Source organism: Scyliorhinus torazame, chromosome 1 (genome assembly GCF_047496885.1).
Source record: "Scyliorhinus torazame isolate Kashiwa2021f chromosome 1, sScyTor2.1, whole genome shotgun sequence".
Taxonomy (NCBI): Eukaryota; Metazoa; Chordata; class Chondrichthyes; order Carcharhiniformes; family Scyliorhinidae; genus Scyliorhinus; species Scyliorhinus torazame.
In genome coordinates this window covers 100,381,319-100,406,987 of record NC_092707.1, presented here as the reverse complement: position 1 = coordinate 100,406,987, position 25,669 = coordinate 100,381,319, and the positions used below count along the sequence as shown (strand labels likewise).

The window sequence follows — 25,669 nt, the reverse complement described above, 5'->3', positions numbered from 1 at the left end:
ATGGTCACAGTCCCTGGCAAGCGCGGTGAGTTTCTCGACGAATTTGTCTAGCAATTGCCCGAGCGCTGCCGGCAGGTAGAGAGCAGATGCCTGGCGTGTACCTCGTTGATGGGTTTGACAAACCACTTGCGGAGTAACCCGACCGCCTCTTCATAAGTCGTCGGCTTTTCGAGCGTGGCAGAGATTCTGTGACTCACCCGGGCGTGGAGTAGGCTCAGCTTGCGTGGCCCCAGGATGGGAATCTCTGCGGAGTCCAGGTAGGCCTCGAAGCACCGCAGCCAGTATTTCAAAATTTCCTTTGCCTCCGGTGTCTGTGCTTCCAGATTGAACTTCTCTGGTTTTAGCCCTGCGTCTATCCTGATCTAGTTTAGTCTATTAAATTGAGGTACCCTCAATAACGACCCTTAGAGTGTAAACGGTAAAGAAGGCCTTAATAGACTAAGAACTATGCTAGCGCTGAGACATGTGCTAACTGCTGCACAGCCCACAAGGCAGCCCCTTATATATGGCTCACAGATGGGCGGAGCCAGAGGCGGAGTCCCCAGGGTTCCAAGCCCGGTCTTAAAGGGGACATCACCTTACATGATGACAAGGCAGTAACCGTTCATCACAACTCGTTATCATCCACTCCCGCCAGTAAAGCCCTGCTCAAAATAAACAAATCGATCCAGTAGTATACTTTGTGCACATGGGAGAAAAAAGAAAACTCCTTCGCTCTTGGCCCTCCAAACCTCCATGGGTCTACCCCACCCCCCCCAATCTGCTCCATGAACCCCTGTAGTTCCTTCGCCATGGATGGCACCCTCCCAGTCCTTGACCTCGACAGGTCCATCCTTGGATCAATGACCGTATTAAAGTCTCCCCCCATGATCAGCTTATGCAAATCCATGTCCGGGATCTTCCCTAACACCCGTCACATAAATTCCACATCGTCCCAGTTTGGTGCATATATATTCACAAGCACCACGAGCATCCCCTCCAGCTTCCCGCTCACCATGATGTACTTACCCCCTGCTACCGCCACTATGTTCCCTGTCTCAAATGCCACCCGTTTGTTAATCAGGATCGCGACTCCCCGAGTCTTAGAGTCCAACCCCGAATGAAACACTTGGCCGACCCACCCCTTCCTCAATCTGGTCTGATCTGTTACCCTCAGGTGTGTCTCCTGTAGCATTGCCACGTCCGCCTTCAATCCCCCCAAATGCACGAACACGCGAGCCCTCTTATCCGGTCCATTCAGCCCTCTAATGTTCCATGTGATCAGCCTAGTCGGGAGGCTTCCCGCCCCCCTGCCGATCAGCCATCACCCTTCTTCGGCCAGCCTCCAGTTCGATTCCCTCGCCTCCGTAGGCTCGCCCTCGGGCCTCGACCTCCCATTTACCTCCCAACAACAGTCCCCACCCTGTCAGCAGAGCAATGCCCCCCCCCCCCATTAGCAGCACCACAATCTCAACCCCCCTTAACAAACTTATCACTTGTTCGCCCCCACAGTGCGCTTCCGCGTGAGCTAGCCCGCCCAAATAGCCTGGTAGCCCCGCCCATGGCACTAGACATAAAACTCCTATTCTCCTCCCTCTCCCCCTGCTTGAACATACATATTCAAAACAGCACAGTCCCCAATAAACACACAGAAGAAAAAAATCCCCCCCACCCTCCCCCTGTTAACTTACAGATCTGAGCAATGGCCCAAAAATTGTTACAGAAAGCACTGCATGTACAGTTCAAAACAAAAATAACTTTTACAGAATCGATACAGCAATACCCTCCCCCAAGGTTCAGTGTCCTCAAACACCTGCCAGCCTTTTATCTTTGACAAAGTCCATCACCTCGTCCGGCGATTGAAAGTAATGTTTTTGACCCTCATTGGCGACCCACAAGCGCGCTGGATAATACATTCCAAACTTCACCCCCTTTCTTGAAGAGGGCCGATTTTACTCTATTAAATCCAGCTCTACTTTTGGCCAGTTCCGCACCCAGGTCCTGGTAGATGCGCAGCTCGCTGTTTTCCCATTTGCAGCTCCGCGTCTGCTTGACCCACCGCAAAATCTGTTCTTTATCCAGGAACCGGTGCATTCGCACCACCATTGCTCTCTGCGGCTCATTCACATGTGGCTTCCTCGCAAGCGTTCTATGCGCTCTGTCCACTTCCAAGGGTCAAGTAAACGTCCCATCCCCCATCAACTTTTCCAGCATACTTGCCCCATATGCCCTTAAGTCCGATCCCTCGCTGCCCTCCGGGAGGCCGGGGCAGCACGGTACCACAAGTGGATAGCACTGTGGCTTCACAGCGCCAGGGTTCAATTCCCCGCTGGGTCACTGTCTGTGCAGAGTCTGCAAGTTCTCCCCATGTATGCGTGGGTTTCCTCCGAGTGCTCCGATTTCCTCCCACAATCCAAATACGTGCAGGTTAGTGGATTGGCCATGCTAAATTGCCCTTAGTGTCCAAAAAGGTTAGGAGGGGTTATTGGGTTCAGGGGAAGTGAGGGTTTAAGTGGGTCAGTGCAGACTCAATGGGCCGAATGGCCTCCTTCTGTACTGTATGTTCTATGTTCTATGATCTTCAGATTCTGTCTATGGGACCCATTCTCCAGGTCCTCCACCTTCTCCTGCAGCCTTTTCTGGTGGTCGCTCATCAGCCCCACCTCCGTCTCCAGCACAGTTAGCTGGTCCTCATGCTCGGCCACCTTCTCCTCCGCCTTCTGGATCGCCAGTCCGTGGGCTTCTAGCCCCTGTTCCGCCCGATCGATCGTTGCCTTAATCGGGTCTAACCCTTCCTTCTTTTGCTTGGCGAAGCTCTCCTGAATGAACTCCACCAGCTGTACCGTTGACCACAGTCCCACCAAACCGGGATCATGCCCCTCCGCCATGCTTCCCCATGCTGCAGGTTCTGCACTCACCTTCCCTGCTCGACTATTTCTTTTTATACGACCACTCCTGGTCCACGTCTCCATATACAGGAGGGGGATTTCTCCTCACTGTCTCACTCTTCACCGATTTTTCCAATAAAACCCCGAAAAAGTTGGGAGAAAAGGTCCAAATGGTCCGTCACGAGTTGGAATGACCAAATACGCGACCTCTCACTCCATGGCCGCCACCGGAAGTCCATCTACAGCTCTTAAACCATTGATATAAAAGACAGACAAATAGAAAACCCGAACAACCCCCATCAACCTCGAAACAAACATTCCTCAACCCATACATCATACAATTATGTTAACCGCAGTCCATTTCTTTGGATGAATGCCTCAGCTTCCTCTGGAGCCTTGAAGTAGTGGTTCTTATTCTCGACGGTCACCCGAAGGCACGCAGGGTAAACCACGCCAAACCGTACGTTATTGTGGTACAATGCTGCCTTGGCCTTGTTAAAAGCTGCACGCACCATGGCCAGCTCCATGCCTACATCCTGATATATTTCTCACCTCATGGCCTTCCCAAGTGCTACTCCGATGCTCCTTCACCTACCATAAAATTCTCTCTTTATCCCGGTAGCTGTGGAATCGCACAAAAAACACACAAACTCCTGTAGTTTGCAGTAAGAAGGAGCATGTCCACACATTGCACCTTTTTCAACTAAACAAAAAGTCGGGGAACCGCTATTCTTTGGTCCAGTCCTCAGGGCAATGCCATAACCAATCAGAATCGACCTGGCTAGTTTGAATTTGAACAAAGCTGAGAAGTTAACTGTGCCGCTACATTCTCCCTGGCAATGCCTCCACCAATCAGAGCCAGCTTCCCAGCCAGTCAGAATTTTTTTCTCCTGAAGTATAACTTGTTGTTCCCTTCACTGGGGGTTTATCTTGCAAATCTATCTGACCAGTGCAAGACGGAAAGCTTCGACCACATGTCTCCTTTTATCTTTAAGCGATACTCAAGCTCTGGAAAACCAAGCGACTGAAATTGAAAATGAGAAGCTGCAACAAGCAACTGAAAAGGAAAGAACGAGATCGCGGAGGGTGGAGAAATAAGAGGGGGTGTGGGGGGATTAGGGAGCCTGCCCTCAGGGAGACCACTGTAGTGCACTGAGGCTGGGAAATGGGGCGGGGATAGGACAACAAAAGAAAAGGTTTGCGATGCAGTGAATGACAGAAACGAGTTCATGACAACCATGCCTTCAGCTGCTGAGGCTTTACGCTCTGGAATTCCAATTCTTGATCCATCTCCAACATACTCCTACAAGTACCTCTTTGGCCAAGCTTTTAGTCACCCGTACGAATATCTTCCTATATGGTTCAGCATCAAATGTTATTGTGTTCTATAATACGTTATATAACTGCACGTTATTGTTTGTCTCAGTGTCCTTTGTTCATGATTCCTTCTCCAACTTCACTTTTGATTGGCTGTATAAGCTTTCCTTTTTACTCGCTTTACTTCCCCAATGCCATTGGACAGATCCTTGAGGCCATTGGCTGAACGGCTGCCACTTGGCTCCAACACTAGCCCAAGGTCATGTGACCTCTGCCTTGGTGTTTCTTGGAATTAGCTGATGAATGAGGAAGTATTTGAATGATGTGCATTTGACGTGCCTTTTGTTGTCACAGTGACTGGATTCGCACACGGTTACCTCCAGAGATAATAATGTCCGGATAAAAATGTGGTTTGAAGATATTTGATTTGCGATTCGCTCAGACTCGTGCTCCTTACCGTTTCTACTGAGGTTACAGGACTCCGGGGAAGGCAGAATAGTTGAGTTCAAGAGACAATCAAGAGAAGGACTTGAACAGTTCGGGTAAAGGCTGCTTGGCGGAGTCTACCCCAGAAAAATAGATGCCTTGGATTGACAGATATCACTTAGTCTGTGTTATATCCTGGAATGGTTTTGATTCCCAGAGAGGTTTGGAGCGGATTTCTCCGGAGTTTAATCTTCTCTTATTTGTTTTGGATTAACCTGCGGTGTGTTTGGCTCTCCCAGGGGCTTACATGGTTGGAGGTTGGAGGGGGTGTCGGGGGTAGGCGATGGTGATGGAGGAGCACAGGGGGAATGGGAAGTGTGAAGTGTTGGGGAAATGGGACAGGATCCCTCTGCTCACTAATGTCAATTTTCTCCTGTTTCGGCAATCACTCGATTTAAAAATCATCAGCCCTTGTTTTCAGATCTCTCTCGTGGTTCCTCAGGTCTCTATCCCTGCATTCTCTTCCAGCCCCACAACCCCTCTGAGACATCTGTGCCATCCAACTCTGGCCTCTTGAGCATCACCAATTATAATCCCACCAGCATTGGTGGACATGCCTTCAGCTGCTGGGTCTTAAATCCTGGAATTCCCTCCCTAAACCTTTCCACTTCCCGAACTCTTTTTTTCCTCCTTTAATATATTCCATTAAACCCACCTGTTTCGTCAAGTTGAACCCATGACGAGGGCATTTGCTTTGCAAAGTTCATTCCTTCTCAGACAATGCATTACTAACAATAGTAATCTTTATTGTCACAAGTAGGCTTACATTAACACTGCAATGAAGTTACTGTGAAACGCCTCTAGTCGCCATATTCTGGCACCTGTTCGGGTGCACAGACGGAGAATTCAGAATGTCCAAATTACTTAACAGCACGTCTTTTGGGACTTGTGGGAAGAAACCGGAGCACCCGGAGGAACTCCACACAAACACTGGGAGAATGTGCAGACTCCGCATAGACAGTTACCCAAGCCGGGAATCAAATCTGAGATCCTGGTGCTGTGAAGCCATAGTGCTAACCACTGTGCTACCGTTATTCCCCCTTTCATGGACTGTACTGGACCACCTGCTGCGTAACATTGTCCTCATCCCTAAACAAAAACCCCAGGATATGAACCCACCAGTATATCTTCATCATCGAACCCAGGTAACCCCAACCCACAAAGCTTTGACAAAGAGTCACCAAGACTAGACACGTTAGTTCTGTTCTCTCTGTGCAGATGCTGTTAGGCCTGCCGAGATTGTCCAACGTTTTCTGATTCAACTCTTTGTGTGTGATTATGCTCCAATGCAATGTTTTAAAATGCTGCAGGTGCTATCTAAATGCAAACTGTCGTCTGTCGGAGTATCAAGAAGAGATTGTCAATTGAGATCTTTTTTTTTAAAATAATTTTTATTAAAGATTTTCATAAAATATCAATAACAAAATGAGGAAGAAAAAAGAACCCAGCAGGGTTAAGTACAAAACACAATCTAAAAAAGCAACCCCCCAAACCCCTCCCCCCCTGCACCTAAATAATAAATTAACATTAACACCCCGACTAAAGACAACAGGTGTATACACCCCCTCAGACCCTTCCAGTGTAAATAACATAAACAAAAATAAAGTAAACCCCCCCCCCCCTCTCCCACCCCGCCGAGCTGCTGCTGCCATTGACCAATGTCTAGCGTTCTGCCAGAAAGTCTAAGAACGGTTGCCACCGCCTAAAGAACCCTTGTACCGACCCTCTCAAGGCGAATTTCACCCTCTCCAATTTAATGAACCCTGCCATATCGCTGATCCAGGATTCCATGCTTGGGGGCCTCCTATCTTTCCACTGAAGGAGAATCCTTCGCCGGGCTACCAGGGACGCAAAGGCCAGAATTCCGGCCTCTTTCGCCTCCTGCACTCCCGGCTCCTCGGCCACCCCAAATATTGCGAGCCCCCAACCCGGTTTGACCCTGGATCCTACCACCCTCGACACCGTCCTCGCTACGCCCTTCCAAAATTCCTCCAGCGCTGGGCATGCCCAGAACATATGGGTGTGATTTGCTGGGCTCCCTGAGCACCTAACACACCTGTCCTCACCCCCAAAGAACCTGCTCATCCTTGTCCCGGTCATGTGTGCCCTGTGCAGCACCTTAAACTGTATGAGGCTGAGCCTCGCGCATGAAGAGGAAGAGTTCACCCTCCCTAGGGCATCTGCCCACGTCCCCTCTTCGATCTCCTCTCCCAACTCCTCCTCCCACTTACCTTTCAACTCCACCACCGAGGCCTCCTCCTCCTCCTGCATCACCTGGTAAGTTTCCGAGATCTTCCCCACTCCCACCCACCCCCCCGAGAGCACCCTGTCCTGTACTGTGTGTGGCAGTAGCCGTGGGAATTCCACCACCTGCCGTCTGGCAAACGCCCTTACCTGCAAGTACCTGAAGGTGTTCCCCGGGGGGAGCCCGTACTTCTCCTCCAGCTTACCCAAGCTCGCGAACCTCCCGTCCACAAACAGGTCCCCCAACTTTCGTATGCCTGCCCTGTGCCACCCCGAAAACCCTCCACCTGTTCTTCCTGGGGCGAACCGGTGGTTCCCCCGTAATGGGGTCCACGCCGAGGCCCTAACTTCCCCCCTATGCCGCCTCCACTGCCCCCAAATTTTGAGGGCCGCCACCACCACCAGGCTCGTGGTATACCTCCTTGGAGGGAGTGGTAGCGGTGCCGTTGCCAGCGCCCCCAGACTCGTACCCACACAGGACGCTGTCTCCAGCCTCTTCCATGCAGCCCCCTCCCCCTCCATCACCCACTTGCACACCATTGTCGCATTGGCGGCCCAGTAGTACCCACTGAGGTTGGGCAGTGCCAGCCCCCCCCCTATCTCTACTCCGCTCCAGGAACACCCTTCTCACCCTCGGAGTCCCTCGCGCCCACACAAACCCCATTATACTCCTGTTAACCCGCCTGAAAAAAGCCTTCGGGATAAACACGGGGAGGCACTGGAACAGGAACAAAAACCTTGGGAGCACCGTCATTTTGATTGACTGCACCCTACCCGCCAGGGACAGCGGCAACGCGTCCCACCTCTTGAACTCCTCCTCCATTTGCTCCACCAGCCTTGTAAAGTTAAGCCTATGCAGGGCCCCCCAGCTCCTGGCCACCTGGACCCCCAAATATCTGAAACTCCTCTCCGCCCTTTTTAGTGGGAGCTCGCCAATCCCCCTCTCCTGGTCCCCTAGCTGAACTTCGAACAGCTCGCTCTTCCCCATATTGAGCTTGTACCCCGAAAAGTCCCCGAATTCCCTAAGCATCCTCATTACCTCTGGCATTCCTCCCACCGGGTCCGCCACATACAGCAGCAGGTCGTCCACATAAAGCGACACCCTATGCTCCTCCCCACCCCGCACCAACCCCCTCCAGTTCCTCGACTCTCTCAGTGCCATAGCCAGGGGTTCAATCGCCAGTGCGAAGAGCAGTGGGGACAGGGGACACCCCTGTCTCGTCACTCGGTGCAACCGAAAGTACTCGGACCTCCTCCTATTTGTGGCCACACTCGCCATCGGGACCTCGTACAACAGCCTAACCCACCTGACAAACCCCTCCCCAAACCCGAACCTCTTCAGCACCTCCCACAGGTACCCCCACTCTACCCTATCGAAGGCTTTCTCAGCGTCCATCGCCACCACTATCTCCGCCTCCCCCTCCCTCGCCGGCATCATGATAACGTTCAAAAGCCTCCGCACATTCACGTTCAACTGTCTCCCCTTCACAAACCCCGTCTGGTCTTCATGGATGATCTGCGGCACACAATCCTCAATCCTCATGGCTAAGACCTTCGCCAGCACCTTGGCATCTACATTTAGCAAGGAAATCGGTCTGTAAGACCCACATTGCAGGGGATCCTTGTCCCGCTTCAGAATCAAGGAGATCAGTGCCCGGGACATCATCGGGGGTAAAGCCCCCCCCCCTCCCTTGCCTCATTAAAGGTCCTAACTAACAGCGGGCCCAACAGGTCCATATATTTTTTATAGAACTCGACCGGGAAACCGTCCGGCCCCGGTGTCAATTGAGATCTACCTCACGGGTTACCCTTGCCTCTAAAGTCACTTCCATATAAATATGTCCCACAATTGCTGTGACTAACTCTGCACAGCCACAGCATGCCAGGATTGAATACTTCCTTCTCTCTCTGTACTGACGGAACATTGTAAATCAGCGTAAATCACACAACGCTTTTGTTTTATTTATCCATGGGAGCGATCAGTCATTACTAGATGCTTGCCAACTCTCATGTTTCAACTTGTTTATTTGTTTGTCCATTATGTTTTGATTTTGATTTGGAAAGAACATAGGAATTTATAGAAGCAATGTCACGTCGTCATTTCTTTCAACAATGAGAATACGAATGGAGCTACAGAGCCTACTGCGCTTTGCTTTCGAAGTAAAGGTGGCTGAATTTCACGATGCGACAGTCATACGTTGAATTATCGTGTGGAAACCATTCACATCGCACACAGGGAAGTCTATCAGCACACCGCTCAGGTTCAGAGCAGAACTTGGTGCTTTCCCAACAGACAAATGAACAGTGGGTGGAGAAAAAGCCTGATGTGTTCCTGTGCACCTCATGGCATTTCTCTGAAGGCAATGGGGGCCTCTCTGTGGCTCTGTGATTTCAATACTCAGCCTGATAGGGGAGTGGGCCATTAAAGAATGGGTTCTGGTCTCAAACCCTTTGCTGTAGCGAACTTGTTGGTCTTAGCTGGGGGTTGGGTAGAGTTGGGAGCAGGGGAGAATGCTGGGTGCGGTGGGGGGGGGGGGATACTGCGCTTGGAGAGGAGTTAGGCATGGGGTGATTTGTGCATGGCGGGTGGACGTTGAGGCTGGGGGAACATTGAGGGTGGGGTGAAGTTTAGGGAGGAGGTTGATGGTGGGGAAGTTGAGGTGGGGAAAGTTTAGGGTGGGGGAAGTTGAGGGTGGGGTGGGGGGAAAGTTGAGGGTGGGAGAAAGTTAAGTGGGGGAGTTGAGGTGGGGAAAGTTGAGGGGGAGGAACTTACAGGTGGGGAAGTCGTGGTTGGGGGAGGTTGAGGCTGGGGAAGTTCAGGATGGGGGAAGTTGACAGTGGGGAGAGGTAGAGGGTGGGGAGAAGTTGAAGGGGAGGAATTTAAGGGTGAGGGAAGTTGAGGTGGGGAGGTTAAGGGTGGGGGAGGGTTATGATGGTGGGAAATTGAGGGTGGGGGAAGTTGAGGATGGCGGAAGTGGATGGTGGGTGAAAGTTCAGGGTGGGGGAAGGTGAGGGTGGAGGAAGTTGAGGATGGGGCAAGTTGAGGGTGGGTGAAGTTGAGGATGGGGAAATTGAGGATGGGGTAAGTTGAAGGTGGGGATGGTGAGGGTGGGGGGAAGGTTGATGTTGGAGGTGGAAGTTGAAAGGGGAGAAGTTGAGAATGGGGGAAGTTGAGGATGGGGAAATTGAGGATGGGGGAAGTTGAGGGTGGAGGATGTTGAAGATGGGGTAAAATGAGGGTGGGGAATGTTGCAGAGGGGGAAGCTGAGGGTAGGGGAAGTTGAGGGTGGAGGACGTTGAAGATGGGGTAAAATGAGGGTGGGGGAATGTTGCAGATGGGGGAAGCTGAGAGTAGGGGAAGTTGAGGGTGGAGGACGTTGAAGGTGGGGTAAAATGAGGGTGGGGGAATGTTGCAGAGGGGGAAGCTGAGGGTAGGGGAAGTTGAGGGTGGAGGACGTTGAAGGTGGGGTAAAATGAGGGTGGAGGAATGTTGCAGATGGGGGAAGCTGAGGGTAGGGGAAGTTGAGGGTGGAGGACGTTGAAGGTGGGGTAAAATGAGGGTGGGGGAAAGTAGCAGATTGGGGAAGCTGAGGGTGGGGGAAGTTGAGGGTGGGGGAAATTGAGGGCGGGGGAAGTTGAGGGTGGGGGAAGTTGAGGGGGGGTGGAAGATGCGGGAGGGGGGAGTTGAGGGTGGGGGAGTTGAGGGTGGGGAAGTTGAAGGGGGGAAGTTGAGGGTGGGGTGGTGAGGGTGGGGGGGAAGTTGATGGTAGAGGTGGAAGTTGAGAGGGGGGAAGTTGAGGATGGGGGAACTTGAGGATGGGGAGGCTGAGGGTGGGGACGATGAGGGTGAGGGGAAGTTGAGGGTGGGGTGGAAGATGTGGGTGGGGGGAGATGAGGGTGGGTGGAGGCTAATGGTGGAGGTGGAAGTTAAGAGTGGGGAGTAGTTGAGGGTGGGGGGAGATGAGGGTGGGGGAGGCTGATGGTGGAGGTGGAAGTTGAGAGTGGGGAGTAATTGAGGGTGGGGGAGATGAGGGTGGGGGAGGCTGATGGTAGTGGTGGAAGTTGAGGGTAGGGATGGCATAGTACAATGAGCCTGGGTGATCTGAATTTGTGAACTAGTGGTGAGATCGATGTTCACACCTGCACGACAGCGGGAGAATGTAAATGAATGCAAATTGTTCTTAATGAACCACTTGCTCCATTTAGTGGGCCGGCACTCTATTCTGCTACCCTCAGTGATTAGCCGGTCCCCCTGGGCCGGGTATCATGTGGGCGGGGATTACTACAGGTCTCACCAAACATGAGCCTGACGTGGTGGACCTCGCCGTGGCCCAAGGGGGTAACTCCTTTCGGGAGTTGTCGCCAAAGTCCATCCGAGGACCACCATCCCCCCTTCAATGCACTACCTGCCCACTCCTCCTCTATCAGACCCCCCCACGACCCCCTCAATATCCCCAAAATGGGAGACCACCAGAGACCCCCTTAATAGGGAGACCCCTCCCTTGGGATCACCCAATGAGAGGGACTGCCCCCTCCTCCTGGACCCCCTAATGAAAGATGTAATGTTCTTATCGAATGGTCTGATTTATATTACAAGAACAATTGTAGCTGAAGCTATAAACGATTTATTAACATTAACTGTTTGGTCAAATATATACAAAACAACAAATGAATAACAGTATGATCATCACAAGCAACCTCTCTCCCAGCTCCCTACACAGTCTGAGGTCACCTGACTCTAACATTCACTTAAGGCGCGACATGGTGGCGCAGTCGTTAACATTGCGACTTCACAGCTCCAGGACCCGGGTCCAATTCCAACCTTGGGTGACTGTCTGTGTGGGGGTTACAGAGGCGGCATGGTGGCACAGTGGTTAGCACTGCTTACTCACAGCTCCAGGTACCCGGGTTCAATTCCAGCCTCGGGTGACTGTCTGTGTGGAGTTTGCACTTTCTCCCTGTGTCTGCGTGGGTTTCCTCCGGGTGCTCCGGTTTCCTCCCACAGTCCAAAGACGTGCAGGTTAGGTGGATTGGCCATGCTAAATTGCCCTCAGTGTCCAAAAATGTCAGATGGGTTTACTGGGTTGCAGGGATAAGGTGGAGGTGTGGGCTTAAGTAGGGTGCTGTTTCGGTGCAGACACAATGGGCCGAATGGCCTCCTGCTGCACTGTAAATTCTATGATTCTATATACTAATGAGAATCCTGGTGGTCAGTTGGTGAATTACAACACAACAATGATATCACCTCCCCTTTCCTTTGAAGGAATAAATTAATACGTTATAATCAGTATATTTACATGTGATATCATTTGCCGGTGAGTCTAACAGTATAAATTTTTTTTCTTTCAAATTTTTAAAACTGGTTTAACAAATATATATACATATACAAGAACAGCAAACATAGTATTTACAAATAGTCCAAATCTACAAATTGAGTCGATCAGGTTTCCTTCTGACTCTGGTTGATCTTCTCAAAGTTCGACCTTGCTGCTCCGAGCTTGTAGATTCAATGTTCTCCATGACATTCTCATGCTCAGGAACTGCTGAACTATCTGACACTGCAGCTGACATTGATTCTGATGTAGATTTGTCACCCATCACGTTGTTGTGAAAGTCTTCTCTGGTTTTCAAGAGCGTGCAACAATTTATTCTTACAACTCTGCCTGTACATTGTAACGAGGTGTTACTTCTTCAAATACAATGGCTTTTCTCGATCAATTGCCTGAATCTTCTATTCTCACAATGCCATCACTACTCTGAGGTGGTAAAGTTCTAGACACGCTATCATAGAACTGCTTTTATTTTGCTTTGAAGTTTTTCATTTCCTGCAGTACTGCTGCATTCTCCTCCTTATTTTCCAAGTATGGAAGTGTGGTGCGCAACCTTCTATTCATGAGTAACTCTGCTGGCGCTCTACCATGTGACAATGGTGACACTCTGTAACTCAATAGTGCGAGCTATGGATTAGATTGGCTGCCCATTGCCTTCTTCAACAAATGCTTGACAATATGTACACCTTTTTCAGCTTTGCCATTGGCTTGTGGGTTCAATGGGCCTGACGTAACGTGATTGAAATCATACGTGACTGCGAAGTGTTGCCACACTTTACAGCTAAAACAGGGACAGTTGTCACTCACGATGACTTGAGGAATTCCGTGTCCAGCAAAAAGTGACTTGGTATGCAGTATTACACTGCTTGCCCTTATGCTTGACGGTAGAGCCATTTTGGGATAGTTTGAAAAATAGTCTTTCCCTTGTAGGTGAAAGAGATCCATAGCTACTTTCTGCCATGGTGCCGTAGGTAAATCAGATATTTACAAAGGTTCTCTTGTTTGCTTGCAACAATGCATCTGGCATGTGTCACAACAACTGATCATCCTGTTAATATCCTGGTTTATACCTGGCCAGTAAACAGAGTCACGAACTCTCCGTTTACACTTTTCAATTCCTAGATGTCCTTCTTGAAGTGCGAAGAGATTGGAGTACAACTCTCGTGTTCAAACCACTCCATTAATGATACTGAGTTCAGATCTTATATTGTAGAACTCCATACATTGACCTCTGGGCCAGTTTGAGTTGATGTTCCTCATCACCTCTTGAAGAGTTTGATCCTTCCTGGTCTCTTCTTGGATCTCACATACTTTTGTATCTGATACTGGTAGTATCTACATCTTCAGCAATTTCTCTACTAATATTTTGTATTGGCGCTCTCGATAATGCATCTGCTAAGAACAAATATTTGCCGGGAGTGTAGATGAGATTGAAGTCATGGCGTTGTAACTTCATCATCAACCTCTGAATGCGGAGACATTAGGTTGAGATTCTTCTTGATGATGTTAACCAAAGGACGATGATCTGTGAAAGTTGGAAGCCCCTACACATCCATAGAATTTCTCCAAACCTACAACTAAACTCAGGCATTCTTTTTCGATTTGAGCATACCTCTGATCTTTTTTGTCATGGATCGTGATGCATGTGCGACCATCTTTGGATGCGTCTGTTGATATGTTAATTTGCTGAGATGGGTCAAAAAATGTGAGAACTGGCGTGGTGGTTAGTGAAGTCTTGAGTTTCTTTCACTCTTGCTCATGTTGCTCAGACCGAATTATATTGTCTTGTGCAGGAGATCACATAGATGTGTTGTTCTTGCTGACATTTTCAGAATAAATTTCCCTGTAAAATTGATCATAACCATTACTCTTAAGATGGCTTTCTTGTAGTGTGGTTTTGGCATGTTGAGAATTGCTTGGATTTTGTCCTTGTCAGGTTCAATGCGATGAGAGATTGTCACCTAGGAATGTGACCTAAATTAAACCAAATTAGCCCTTTTGCTTGTTGAGCTTCAGCCCATTTCTCCTGACCCTCATTCATACTTTAGGCAACCTCGTATTGTGCTCTTCTATGGTTGAGCCCCAAATGATGAAATCATCTACGTGCACACGTACACCTTCGATGCCTTCGATCATGTACTCCATGGCACAGTGAAACATTTCTGAAATTATGCCAAACGGCATTCTCAGAAAATAATACCATCCAAATGGCGTATGAAAAGTGCAGTACTTTGTACTTTGTTTCTCTAGCTTTAGCTGCCAGAAACCTTGAGATGCGTCATGTTTTGTAAAGAATTGTGCACCAGCCATCTCAGATGTGATTTCCTCACGCTTTGGTATTTGGTAGTGTTCTCTTTTGATATTCTCGTTAAGATCTTTGGGATCCACACATATGCGAATATCGCAATTCTTTTTCTTTACACATACCATGGACTTTACCCAATCAGTAGGGTCTTCTAGCTTTTTGATTACTTTTAATTTTGTCATTCTGTCTAGCTCCTTTTTGATCCGATTACGAAGAGGTTACTCTTCTTGGTGTGTGTATCACCGGTTTTGCATCCTCTTTGAGTTGTATCTTGTAGGTGAATGATAGTGCACCAAAACCTGTGAACGCATCACTGAATTTGCTGATAATGTTCTCAGAATCGTTGGAGTGTTGATCCAATCCTTTGCAGATGCTATCTACCAACTGCACTAGACTTCACAGGACTGATAATGAATCCAAGCCCGTGGAAAAAATACAGAATGGGACAGAATAAACCACACTCAGGCCACAAGCACCATAACATTTAATACTTGAACCATGATAATCTCTCAGAGATATTTTGTGATTTCATAGAATTTTCATAGAATTTACAGTGCAGAAGGAGGCCACCCAGCCCATCAAGTCTGCACTGGCTCCTGGAAAGAGCACCCTACCCAAGGTCAACACCTCCACCCTATCCCCACAACCCAGCAACCCCACCCAACACTAAGGGCCATTTTGGACACTCAGGGCAATTTATCATGGCCAATCCACCTAACCTGCACATCTTTGGACTGTGGGAGGAAACCGGAGCACCCGGAGGAAACCCACGCACACACGGGGAGGACGTGCAGACTCCGCACAGACAGTGACCCAAGCCGGAATCGAACCTGGGACCCTGGAGCTGTGAAGCAATTGTGCTATCCACAATGCTACCGTGCTGCCCCGATTTCTTCTAATCGGTTGAATGTTTAGATTTTTAAAATCAGTCATGCGGATTAAATTGGCTTTGGCACCAGTGTCTAATTTCAATTAAACCACTGTACCATTCACTTCAAGTGGTAGCAGCCATTTGTCCTCATTAATCCCATTAATTATAAATGGAGTATCAGTTTGCATTTTTTTAAATGCTGGAGAATTTTTTGATGTCTCCAAAAAATTCTTCTTCTCTATTATTACTCCAACAAACAATGATGTTTCATCACTGGAGACTGACTGATCTGGGGTTGAGCTTAGAGTAACAATTCTGAGCAAAGTGATTTTTTCCTTTGCATCAGGAACAAAACTTGCCAAACGCTGGACACTGCCTTAATTTGTGCCTTTAACCACATCTTTTACACATAAATACTTCATCCTGATCTTTAACATGCTTGTTGGTGTGCGAGAAGCTGCAGGACCTCTCCCATCTTTTTTTGGACGTTTCCCGCCTTTTTGGAAAAAGGGCGGCAACCGGAGTGCTTTCCTCCAAGAAGACGGCGCCATTATTGAACATTTTAGAATGCTGTGTTGCTAGCTCGTGAGCCTGACAAATCTTAACTGTTTGTTCCGAAGACAGGTCCGATTCCCTCAGCAACCGGTCTCTCAGCTTATTTACATTCACACCAAACACAATCTGGTCCCGAATCATGGAAGAGTCCACTGCAGAAAAATTACAAGTTTTAGCTTTTAACTTTAAATCAATGATGAAACGATCTATGGACTCTTCTGTCTTCTGTAAACGTGATCTAAACACATAGCGTTCATAAATGTCATTCTTCTGGGGTGCAATGTTCATCAAATCTTCAAATTACTTCGTTAAAATTTTTACTATCTTCATCGTTTGCAAATTTAAACGTATTAAACACAACAATTGTGTTGGGCCCTGCTGCTGTTAGGAGCATTGCTACTTTATGCGAATCTGATTGATCTCCTCAAATTACTGCAGTAAGAAACAGATTAAATTGTTGTTTAAATACACGCCAGTTGCTGTCCACATTACCATGAAATCTGAGATTCACTGGTCGCTTCAACGACTCCATGTGGTTCATTCTTGCAGTCTGCAAAATCTTCAAATCTCTGTGGACCTCGTGGCAGGCTGATAGTTTTTTCTCAGTGTTTAATACAATCTAACCCTGGTACCATGTAATATTCTTGTTGGATGGCTTGATTTATATTACAAGAACACTTGTAGCTAAAGCTATAAACGCTTTATTAATAGTAACTGTTGGTCAAATATATACAAAAGAACAGATGAATACCAGTATGTGTCATGATATTCAAACACACACATCATGATAGACAGACCAACAGACAAATCAGCACACATAACACGACAGCCAATCACAGACAAGGACAGAGACAGTATAAGAGAAGAAACACGACACCTGGTGGCCAGTAGATCTGGAGACCAGGACAAGGACAGGACCTGATTAACAACACACTCAGAGAGTCACCACGTGCTGAGTACCAGGACAGATCTGTAAATAACAAGTTGAAATAAAACAGCGTTGTACCAAATACAACCGTGTTGGTTCATCTGTACCTCAGAGCACCCAACACCACAGTATGATCATCAAGCAACCTCTCTCCCAGCTCCATAAGCAGTCTGAGGTCACCTGTGTCATAATATCCACTCATGTATATAATGAGATGCAGACAGGCAGTGATTGACACATAGGATGACCAGTAAGCATACAACACATCACCAGACAGGACACTATCACTATAGAGCCAGAGGGCACTAGGTTTCCCGCTCTCTCGGGACCCAGCTACTAGGACAGTCAGAGCCCACGAGCGAGCAAGCACAAACACCAAGTAAGTCTAGTCAGGCTACTACAAGGTCACTAGTCAGATCAGTATAGTGTCGACCCACAGCTGAATATGTACAGCAGTTTATATAGTTGAAAAAACAGTTGGATCTTATCCTGTGTTAGACGTCTGTTTCTAACTTCCCTGCATCGAGTGCAGTCCACATCGAACCAACCTGCCTAACACATCAACCTGACTCTAACATTTACTTACATACTAAAGAGACTCCTAGTGATCAGTCAGTGAATTGCAACACGACCATGATATCATTACAAAAGGGACCACCCACTGGGATCCCTGACTAAAGGGATCCCCGCAACTCCCAACAGACCCCCACCCAACCCCCCAGCAGCTGTTTTGTGAAGCTGTCGATCACAGCCCACAACTAGAAATGAATGAATGGTTTTCAGCTAATGGACCTGAGGGCTTTAAACATAGGTCACAGCTGTTTTCCTTCAAGTAATGGACAAGTGGAACTTCCAGGTAAGTGTTCTAGCTGTAATTTATTTCACTGCTCCTGTCTGTACTGCACTCTAGCATCCAGACAGAGGTCTCTTTTCTGAAGCAGGGGGGGTGGGGAGATCTGACGAGGAGGGGGGTATCTGTCAGGGGTCATCCATTTAGTCAGGGGATCCTTGAGGAGGGGTCCTTTAGTTAGGGGGTCTCCATGGAGGTCCCTCTAGTTAGGAGGGTCTCTTCACTTAGGTGGTCACAAAAGAAATTTTTTGCATGGCAAGGGAAACTGAATTACTTCCCAAATTGCACTCCCAGGGGGAACGTAATTCGGTAGCAATTCTCCTCTGGCGGGAGAACATAGGGCTGGATTCCCTGTTGGCCAATGCCAAAATCGGGAAATGTGATTGGGCGGAGAATAGGTTCTGATGTGATTGGGCGGAGAATAGGTTCTGATGTGATTGGGCGGAGAATAGGTTCTGATGTGATTGGGCGGAGAATAGGTTCTGATGCCAAAATCACCTCAACAACGGCGTCAATACAGTCTGCAACACCCGTACAGTAAACACCGTTTGCAAATCATTAGTGGGCCTGACCCGGTATTCTCCGGGGTCTCCGCGATTCTCCGCCTCCGATGAGCTTAGTTCCTTTTTATTTTATAAATTTAGAGTACCCAATTATTCTTTGTTTTCCAATTAAGGGGCAATTTAGCGTGACCAATCCACTTAACCTGCACAACTTTGGATTGTGGAGGTGGAACCCACGCAGACACGGGGAGAATGTGCAAACTCCACACGGACAGTGGCCCAGAGCCGGGATCGAACCCGGGTCCTTAGCGCCGCAGTTCCAGTGATATCCACTGCGCCACATGCCGCTCTTGAGCTGAGTTCCTGACGGTGCAGTTCACCTGTGCTTTTAAAAATCATGAAAGCAGCGCCATGGCTGCTGAGGGAGAGACCGGGGTATGGAAAGTGTCCAACATCGCCATAGTTTGCTGACAGTTGTGGCGCTGGCCGTGGGGGGTTTCTGTAAGGGCCGGGGGGAGTAGCAGGGTGGCCTGAAGGTGGGCTGTGGGGTCAGGGTGGATGGGCATGGAACACCATTGCTGCAGCCGGAAAGGCAGCCATGCAGCTGCACCGCTGCCTGCCCACTGTGACCATAGGGCCACAGGTCGTATAGGTGTCCCCTCAGGCCACCCCCCTGTGTGCCCTCTGGCCCCAGCCGACCCATCAGTGGGATGGGCGCACTCCAGCGCAACAGTGCCATCTTGTTGGCTGGGATGAGTGTGTGTGGGGATTGTAATGCGTATATGCGGCTGCAGCTTGTCAGCCTCCCGAGTGTCAATTATGGACCCGGTGAATCCCGCACCGTTTTCCATTGGAATCAATTGTGTTCCATGTGGCTAGCCCCCTGTGGTATTATCAGGTATTGCAGTATCCGAGAGGCTGAAGACCATTGGTTAAGCCTAGGAGTTTACCATTGGCTGTTTTGTATGTAGCTCCGCCCTGACAGGCGGGGTATAAGAACCGGTGCCGTCCCAGCAGCCCTCAGCTGTACCAAAGCTGCTGGGGAACAGTTCTAGTCTATTAAAGCCTTCAGTTATGTTACTACCTCGTTTTAATAGTAATTGATCGTGCATCAATTTAATAGACTACTACTTAAGCTGAAAGGATGCATCTCCGAATCAAGCCGGAGTGTCTGCAACTCAGCCCCCACGCGGAGAACTCGGCGGCGATTTTCAAGCACTGGCTGGCGTGCTTCAAAGGCTACCTCGAGACGGCCGGAGGCACACCTTCGGGGGAGCAGAAACTTCATTTCCTGCACTCAAGGATAACCCCTGGGATCTACACCCTCATCGAGGAGGCGGAGGGTTTTGATGCAGTGATCGAACTGTTAAAAGGACATTATATCTGTCGTGTTGGGTGCTATGCTACACAGGCGAACCAACACAGTTGCAGATGGTACAACTCTGTTTTATTACTATCAATAACAACATCTGTAAACTTGTTACTGTGGTTCGTTCATTACCCTCTAACCTGTGGACCCAGCCCTAATACTATCTTGGAGAGGCACTCAGCACATGGTGAATGTCTGAGTGGCACGCTGTGATCTCTGTGCTCTGAGCTGTCTCCTGCTGGAATCAGCGGGAACTGTGGTGTTCCCCGTTTTATAGTGCGTGTGCCCTTGCTCGTGATTGGCTGTGATGTTGCGTGTGTGTTGATTGGTCCGTTGATCTGTCCATCAGTGTGTATGTGTGTTTGCACCATGATGTTTATCTGAATATCCACCCTGTAAATCAGGTCTACGCACGTCACCTGCTTGCAACAAGACTGCAAAGCCCCGGGGAATCGTTGGAGGAGTTCTACCGCGAGCTACTGGTGCTAGGCAGAATCTGTGGCTGCCGCAAGTTTCGGGAAGCAAGCACACGGAACTCCTAATCCGGGATGCCTTCGTAGCAGGTATGAGCTCCTCAGAGATCCGCCAGCGGCTCTTAGAAAAAGACCCCTGGAACTTAGAGAGGCACGGGCCCTGGCAGGGTCCATGGACGTTGCCTCCAGAAACGCGCAATCCTATGTGTCCGACCGCGCGGCCGCCCCATGGGCAGCGTGGCATCCCGCAGCGGCAGCCCCTTGTCCCCGCAAGCCTGCGCTGTAAGACGGCCCACTAATTCCGTCGGGCCCCGCTGTTTCTTCTGCGGGCAGGCGAGGCACCCCCGCCAGCCCTGCCCGGCCCGCACCTCCACCTGCAAAGGGTGCGGCAAGTAGGGCCATTTTGTCTGCCAGGCTCGAGCGGCGACTCCGGACTCCAGCGGCAACTCCGGACCGCCGCAGCAATCTTCTCTTCGGGCCCCAGGCGGCCAGTATTCACCGCCACCCCCCTATCCTAGGGCCATGTGCGGCCCACAGACGTGGCCATCTTGTTCCTCGGACACCACGCTGGACGGATGGGCGCCTACCTCCCCTTACTGTCTGCGGCCTCGCGACCTTTAAGGTCGACCCGCCTTCCCTGTTTGCGAACCTCACCACGGATTGAAAACCCGTCGCCACCAGGAGCAGGCGGTACAGTGCCCAGGACCGGACCTTCATCAGGTCAGAGGTCCAAAGGCTACTGAGGGAAGGGGTCATTGAAGCTAGCAACAGTCCCTGGAGAGCCCAAGTAGTGGTGGTAAAGACCGGGGAGAAACATAGGATGGTCATTGACTACAGTCAGGCCATCAACAGGTTTACGCAGCTGGATGCGTACCCTCTCCCCCGCATATCCGACCTGGTAAACAGGATCGCGCATTATAATGTCTTCACGGTGAATCTCAAGTCCGCCTACCACCAGCTACCCCTCCGTACTAGTGACCGCAAGTACACTGCCTTCGAGGCAGACGGGCGGCTCTATCACCTTTTAAGGGTTGCCTTCGGCCGCATCAAAGCAGACATTGCAAAGGCCACCATGCACTCCATCGACGGGTCCCTCCCCTTCCAGGTCGAGAGCGATGCGTCTGACGTAGTTCTGGCAGCCACCCTCAACCAAGCGGGCAGACCTGTGGCCTTTTTCTCCCATACCCTCCATGCTTCCGAAATCCGCCACTCCTCAGTCGAAAAGGAGGCCCAGGCCAAAGTAGAAGCTGTGCGGCACTGGAGGCATTACCTGGCCGGCAGGAGATTCACTCTCCTCACTGACCAACGGTCGGTTGCCTTCATGTTCGATAATGCACAGCGTGGCAAGATAAAAAAAGACAAGATCTTGCGGTAGAGGATCGAACTCTCTACCTACAACTACGAGATCTTGTATCATCCCGGGAAGCTAAACGAGCCTCCTGACGTCCTGTCCCGCGGCACATGTGCCACCGCATAAGTGGACCGCCTCCGAGCCCTCCACGAGGACCTCTACCACCCGGGGGGTCACTCGCTTTTTCCACTTTATCAAGACCCGCAACCTGCCCTACTCCATCGAGGAGGTCAGGACAGCCACCAGGGACTGCCAAATCTGCGCGGAGTGCAAACCGCACTTCTACCGGCCAGAGAGGGTGCACCTGATAAAGGCTTCCCGTCCCTTTGAACGCCTCAGCATGGACTTCAAAGGCCCCCTCCCCTCCACCGACCGCAACACGTATTTCCTGAACGTGATTGACGAGTACTCCCGGTTCCCCTTCGCCATCCCCTGCCCCGACATGACCGCAACCACCGTCATCAAGGCCCTCCATAGTATCTTTGCACTGTTCAGTTTCCCCGCGTACATACACAGTGATAGGGGTTCCTCCTTTATGAGCGACGAACTGCGTCAATTCCTGCCCAGCAAGGGCATCGCCTCAAGCAGGACGACCAGTTACAACCCCCGGGGAAACGGGCAGGTAGAGAGGGAGAACGGAACGGTCTGGAAGGCCGTCCTAATGGCCCTACGGTCCAGGAACCTCCCAGTCTCCCGCTGGCAAGAAGTCCTCCAGGAGGCCCTCCACTCCATCCGGTCATTGCTCTGTACGACCACCAATCAGACACCTCATGAACGTCTCCTTGTCTTCTCCAGGAAGTCCTCCTCCGGGACCTCGCTCCCAACCTGGCTAGCGACACCCGGACCCATCCTGCTCCGAAAACACGTGGGGCGCACAAGTCGGACACGTTGGTTCGAGAGGGTCCATCTGCTGCATGCTAACCCCCAGTACGCCTACGTGGCGTTCCCTGACGGCCGACAAGATACGGTCACCCTACGGGACCTGGCACCCGCCGGAACCCCACGTGCACCCCAACCACCCCCCCCCCCCACCCACCCCCCCCACACCCCCTCCCCAGCACCTCACAGGAGGGTCAGTCCTCCCGCCACTCCTGCCTGGGCCCTCCCACCCACCGACGCCCCCTACAGGCGCCCCCCTCCCAGGTCAACCGCTCTCCCCACCAGCTTGGGGTGACAAAGCTGCCATGGAGGCCGAAGCCATGCTCCCGGAGTCGCAGACGCCTGGACCCCCACCGGAATCACCACCGAGGCCCAGACGATCCCAGAGGACGACCAGGGCACCCGACCGACTGATTGCTTCATCTTAACCGATCTGTAACTGTAAATAATAAACACTGACTGTATATATCTGCCATGATTGTAAATATCCTCGAAACACTGTAAGGAGGTATCATGGTACCTCCATAGCTGATCATACCATGTTGAATACAGTTGTACCGCTGGCCACCATCCCTGTCAGACTCTTTTTTAACAGGGGGTGAATGTGGTATTATCAGGTATTACAGCACCCGAGAGGCTGAAGTTCCATTGGTCAAACCTGGGGGTTTACCATTGGCTGTATAGTATGTAGCTCCACCCAGAAAGGTGGGGTATAAGAGTCGGTGCCATCCCAGCAGCCCTCATTCTGTACCTGAGCTGCTGGGGAACAGTTCGAGTCTATGAAAGCCTTCAGTTGTGCTTTAACCTCGTCTTTGCAGTAATTGATCGTGCATCACATGTATCAAAATATTTCCCCCTGTTCCAGCCCATACTTCACTCCCAGCTTCTTCAATCCTGCAAACTGACCCCCAAGAAACAAATCTTTTAGTGTCCTAATTCCTTTCTCCATCCCTCTCCGAAAATTTCCATCCCACTTCCCTGGCTCAAATCTATGGTTCCTCCGAATGGGCATTTCCCTTGGCCCTGCCCCCAACCCGAAGTGCTGTCGAAACTGCCTCCAAATTCTCAACAAAGCTATTACTACCGGATTCCCTGAATCTCCCAGGGCCGTCGGGAGCGGCGCTGTCACTAGCGCCTTCAGTCCCGACCTGCTACACAAACTCTCCTCCATTCTGACCCATTGGGAGTCAACCCCTCTGACCCAGCTCCGTACCTTCTCCACATTCGCCAGCCAGTAATAATACATCAGGTTCGGAAGACCCAAACCCCCTGCCTGCCTTCCTCTCTGTAGTAGCACCTTTTTTAATTCTGGCCACCTTCCCTCCCCATATGAACGAGGTAATCACCCCTTCAATCTGGCTAAAAAATGCCTTTGGCAGGAAAATCGGCAGGCATTGAAAAATAAACAGGAATCGCAGCAGCACATTCATTTTAACCGCCTGTACCCGACCCGCCAGTGATAGAGGGAGACCATCCCACCTTGCCAGGTCAGCTTTCACTCTCCCCACCAAGCTAGAAATGTTGTACCTACGGAGCCCCCCCCCGCAATCTCGGGCAATGTGCACCCCCAATTTTCGAAAGTGAGTCCCTGCCCAAGGAATGGCAGCCCCCCCACCCCTGCCGCATCCTGGCCGAGACACCACAAAGGAAAATTTATCATGACCAATCCACCGAACCTGCACACCTTTGGACTGTGGGAGGAAACCAGAGCACCCGGAGGAAGCCCACGCAGACACAGGAGAACGTCCAAACTCCACACGGCATCCTCTCTCTAGTTCTCTTTCTGTGCCTGAACAGAGATTGAACTCTCCCCTGGTCCTTCTGGCGTTTATTGGTTAAGTAGATGCCTCTGCTTGGTTGTCCTGTGCACTCAGTCCTGTTCCTCCTGTCAGCTGGTTTAGTTCATTTGGCCAGACAGCTGGTTCATGATGCAGAGCGCAGCCAGCAGCCCGGGTTCAATACCCGGTTGAGGTTATTCTCAACCTTGCCCCTCGCCTGAGGTGTAGTAAATCACCACCAGTCAGCTCTCCCTGTCAAAGGAGAAAGCAGCCTATGGTCACCTGGGACAATGGCAACTTTACCTTACCTAAGCTGTGGTGGAAGCTGGGCTATGTCTAACCAAAGAGAAACAATTGTGGAAAGTCCTGTTATCATAAAATCTGGTTGAAAAGACCTAAATACCCTTCCAGGGGAGGGGCTCACCAGTGCTTGTACCTGACACCTGTCTCCTATCGCCAGACTGGAGGAGCACAGGTATGACTGTGGACAGAGAGAGTCACTCCCACACTTAGCTGCCAGGATTCAATCACTTCCACATTCCTCCTCGAGCCTGAAACCGTCTCTGGACACAGGCCCATTGTTCTGAACTTGCCATGGATAACAGGCGTCAAACAACGAGTTAAATTAAGCGTGCATAGGAATTCAGCTATCACTAATTCTCAAAACAAATCTTTCAATAACAATCATCAGCAAAAAAACTTTTGTTACAAAGCAAAAATAAATGACATTTAAACGTACATTGGATATCATTTCTACACAGTCGTAACTTATGCAGATTTTTAAAAAAAACTTTGTCCCGTTTAATTCCTGAAACATTTTGGATTCTGACCCTCCCCCGGCACTCACCCAAATCCCCACAGCCAGAACCACAAGGAAATAGATGACAATGACTGAGATATCGGCCGGGTTGTTCACAACTATCGGGGAGGCAGTGTTACTGGCAGCGGTGGTGCTGAGGCTCCTCGGGGGCATCGTGCCACTCGCCATTGCCACCTTCTGAGCTGATCTCCTGGGCTAACAACAGGTACAGTCACACACAGGGAGCGAGGGTAGAATGATTCCTTCACCTTTTATAGCATGACAGAGCCGACAAGGCGTGGTTAATTCTTTCACCTTTTGTTAATAATAAAACCAGGAAATAAAGGCTGCTATGTGCAATACAGGTCATTTTTATTTCTTTCCCCTGAAGTTCAACTTTACTCTGGATTGGGAATTTAAGCAATCCGCAATTGTTAATCATCTACAAACGTGACAGCCTTTTGTTCAGCTTGGAAACACACACCGTTCATAGTCAGAATGGTGACGCTTCAAAGCCCCATGCAGGGACTTGAACACAGGAACCGAGGCCCGCCCCCCGGTGTAGCCATGAGGGAGTGCTGCACTGTCACAGGAACTATCTTTTAAATGTTAACCCGAGGCCCCCGAATGCGGTCTCATGGTGGGGCTGGTCTCCAAAGGGTCCTGGCCAATATTCATCTCTCAACCCCCAACCTCACTGAAGTAGACGGCTGGATTAACTGCCATCCACTCGGGTTGTGGCTTTCCCAATCGGAGGTGAATCG

At 50.2% G+C, this 25,669-nt stretch overlaps 1 protein-coding gene across 1 annotated transcript in view; it reads right to left on the bottom strand.

Annotated features, from left to right (window-relative positions):
- slc5a1 (solute carrier family 5 member 1) overlaps nt 1–25,161 on the bottom strand; it is a 228,870-nt gene extending 203,709 nt beyond the window's left edge. The window contains exon 1 of the mRNA XM_072498635.1: nt 24,954–25,161. Coding sequence (XP_072354736.1) covers nt 24,954–25,094 — 141 coding nt within the window. The 5' untranslated portion in view covers nt 25,095–25,161. The remainder of the gene's footprint in view (nt 1–24,953) is intronic.
- Nucleotides 25,162–25,669: the final 508 nt, after the last annotated feature.